The following is a 3,101-nucleotide window of genomic DNA, read 5'->3' as shown; positions in this document are numbered from 1 at the left end:
GGCCATTGCACGGAGCGGCGTCCCTAGCGTGGTGCGGGTTCTGCCCACTCGGGGCAGGCCCGTAGGGAAGGAGACAGGGCAACCCGTCTCTCTTCTGGAGAGGGGCCGCACGGCCGCTCGGACATCTTCTGAGGCGGGGCGTTTTTTTCCCCCCCCGGCCACTCGGACTTATTCCGTGGCGGGGCGTGGTGGGGCGGTGAGAGGGAAGGAAAACCCTTAAAACCCGGAAGGAAAATCGTACACCCGGCTCGGGGCGGCTTGTAAAATTGCCCCACTTTATGACATATAGAATGGAGACCAAAGAAGACCTCATTACGTCAGCAGTTGAGGTCGAATCCGACAGCTGCCGGCGTGGGGGAGGTGGTGTCCTGGATCCGCCCCCATGTCGGGCCTGGTCCGAGACCCGGCCTCATGCGACAGGCGCGCAGACGGGTGCTCCGCAGACCCGTCTGCGGACCGAAATGCGTCTGCGGAGAAATGGGTGGACACCGGGGGTACGGTGGGGGAGATCCTCACCCCCCTCGAGGAAGGAGAACGCTCCGGGTCATTCACCATCGACCCGGTGTTTGAGGAGTGCCAGGAGGAGTACTTTGACTCCTGCCTCCAAGATTACGGCGAGGAACCCGGACTGACGTTCGACACGCCAGCACCGGGGACGTACCAGCTGTTCTACGCTGGCGAGGAGGAGGAACTTCTCCCTAGACCCGACCCGGAGGCACTACGTCTCCGTGGCAGGATGAAGGAGGACTCTCTGCCTCCTAGCCCAGTGCCCGGCCAACAGGCAAACACGGGCGAGCAGCAAGGAGGAGAAGCGCAGGCGGCGACCCGGCCCCGCCTGCGGCAAGACTGCGGTGCCGCAAAAGGAGGCGGCCACCTCGGAGACCGGCAAGACTAACGCACCGGAGACGGCCAACTCAGAGGGCAGCCTGTCGAGGACTGGATCCACAGTCTCGATGGCATCCGTTGGGGACGGCCGCAAGAGGACAGCGTCGGAGGCGATAGACCTCTCCACGGATAGCGAGGACGAGGTGTCCAAACGCCCCAGGGGCCGGCCGGCCATAAACCCGGAGAATGCCGGGAAATTCACTGCGGCAGCCAAGGCCGCAAGGAAAGACCGGGAGAAGGCCCGACAGCTGAGGAAGGACTATAAGATCATCTCCGATCCGGAGATTGCGCCTTCCTCAGCCTCGGCCAGAAGGGCCAATGAGAGGGCGGAGGAGCTCGTAGGAGTACGAGCTCCAGCCGCTAGAGGCGATTGCGACAGTCGCCACGAGGGAGCTCTCCACCCTTGCAAAAGCGGTGGAGCGCTTCAAAAACATCAAGGGTGACATAGTGAGGGACCTCTGGGGGGTTTTCTCCATGCTCTCAGCCGCCCTCACTACCACCTTTAACAGGGCGAGCGAGGCCACCACCGACGAGAACGACAACAGCCTCGGCAAGCGGGCCTGGGCGGAGGAGAGGCGGAGGCTACGTAGCGAAATCGCCTCCCTCCGCACAGAAAACGCGCGGCTGGCCAAGGAGGCGGGGGGGAAGAAAGATCCTCCCCCCGCTCCTTGGCAGCACCAGAGTCGACGCCGGCGAGGAGATCTTCCGCCGGCGCGCGAAGGCCGGGTGGTGCACGGGAGAGCCTCGCGATAGAGGGGACCGCCCTCGGTGAAGAGGGGACGACGGTCCCGGTCGAGATTACGGAGGAGGATCTGAGGTCGCCATTTTACAGACCTCCTCTGCAGGGGGTTCAAAGACAAATGAACCCCCTGGTGATCGAGAAGGACACGGCCGTCTTCCGGAGTCCCCCTCCCCTAGGAGCAAGGGGAAGTGGAAGACTACCGGGGACGGTGGCAGCACGGAGGAGGAGGAGAGGATGACAAGGGTCCTCTTGCGACTCCTCCCCCGCCTCCTCACTGAGATGGGGGTTGTCCCAAGCAGGGCCCAGCCCCCCCAAAGGGAACAGAGTCGGGGCAGAAAGCGGCCCCTCGCCACCACGCAACAACCTGGGGCGAGGGCCGCCTCCAAGAAGGGCGCCAGAGCGACGGGGGGTAACGACACCCAGCCCCCCATCAGTCCATAAAAGGCGCGACCTCCCCGGGCTCCCCCGATTGCTGGGCAGCCGACCCGCAGTGCGGGCGAGACGGAGGGAGGCAACCTGGGCGCAGGTTGTCTCCAGAAAGGCGAAAAGGGCGGCGGCCAAGGTGCAAAAGGCCAAGGCAGCACTGCCGCCTTAACCGCCCGCCCGCGGGAAAGGCAAAGCCGCCCCCACGACGTCCGGGGGCGGCTCTAAAAAGAAGGGCGCCAGAGCGAGCAAGGGAGGAGCCGTCGGAGGAACCAAAGCCTCCGACAACAGGCCCCCCAGACTCAGGGCGACCACCTCGGCGGCGGTCATGATAACGTGCGCCGACCAAGGGTCCTACGCCGAGGTGGTCAACAAAGCGAGGTCCTCGATTTCCCTTAAGGATCTGGGAATCGAGGACTTCCGACCGAGGAGGGCAATAACGGGGGCCCTCATATGGGAAGTGAGAGGCCCGGAGAGCAAGGCCAAGGCAGATCGCTTGGCCGAAAAGCTGTCGGCCGCTCTCGCGGATAGGGACGACGTTAGAGTGTCCCGACCCGCAAAGAGCGCCGAACTCCGAGTCTCTGGACTCGACGACTCGGTCACCTCCAAGGAGGTGGCCGAAGAGCTCGCGAGATCGAGCGAGTGTCCCTCACTGCAGTTCAAAGTGGGGGACATTCGGAGGGCCCCCAATGGACTCGGCTCAGCCTGGGTCAGGTGCCCCGCAGAGGCGGCCAAGAAGTTGATGGCCACTCCGCGAGTAACTGTGGGGTGGTCGACCTGTCGGTTGACGCTGCTGCCGGCCAGGGGCCTCCAATGTTATCGATGTTTGGAGGCCGGCCATGTACAGCAGCGCTGCACAAGTACGACCGACAGGTCGGGGTGTTGCTTCCGGTGCGGTCGCGGCTAGCCAGTGCCGCGAGAAGGCCGATTGCCCCGCGTGCCGAACACTCGGCCGCCCCTTGGGGCATCGGATGGGAGGAAGCGGCTGCAACGCTGCCGCAGCAAAAAGGAAGAAGGGGGGGCCAGAAGCCCAGTGGCCCCCCCTCCGCCG

At 64.6% G+C, this 3,101-nt stretch overlaps 1 protein-coding gene across 1 annotated transcript; it reads left to right on the top strand.

Annotated features, from left to right (window-relative positions):
- The first annotated feature begins 2,378 nt into the window (after positions 1-2,378).
- LOC108725684 (uncharacterized) lies at positions 2,379-2,957 on the top strand. The gene has a single exon (XM_018452864.1). It carries the CDS (start codon positions 2,379-2,381, stop codon positions 2,955-2,957), a length of 579 nt encoding a protein of 192 aa, XP_018308366.1.
- Positions 2,958-3,101: the final 144 nt, after the last annotated feature.

Source organism: Mycetomoellerius zeteki, unplaced genomic scaffold (assembly GCF_001594055.1).
Source record: "Mycetomoellerius zeteki isolate Tzet28-1 unplaced genomic scaffold, Tzet1.0 scaffold354, whole genome shotgun sequence".
NCBI lineage: Eukaryota > Metazoa > Arthropoda > Insecta > Hymenoptera > Formicidae > Mycetomoellerius > Mycetomoellerius zeteki.
Note: the sequence above shows the minus strand (reverse complement) of the source record. Positions and strands in the feature narration are given on the sequence as shown.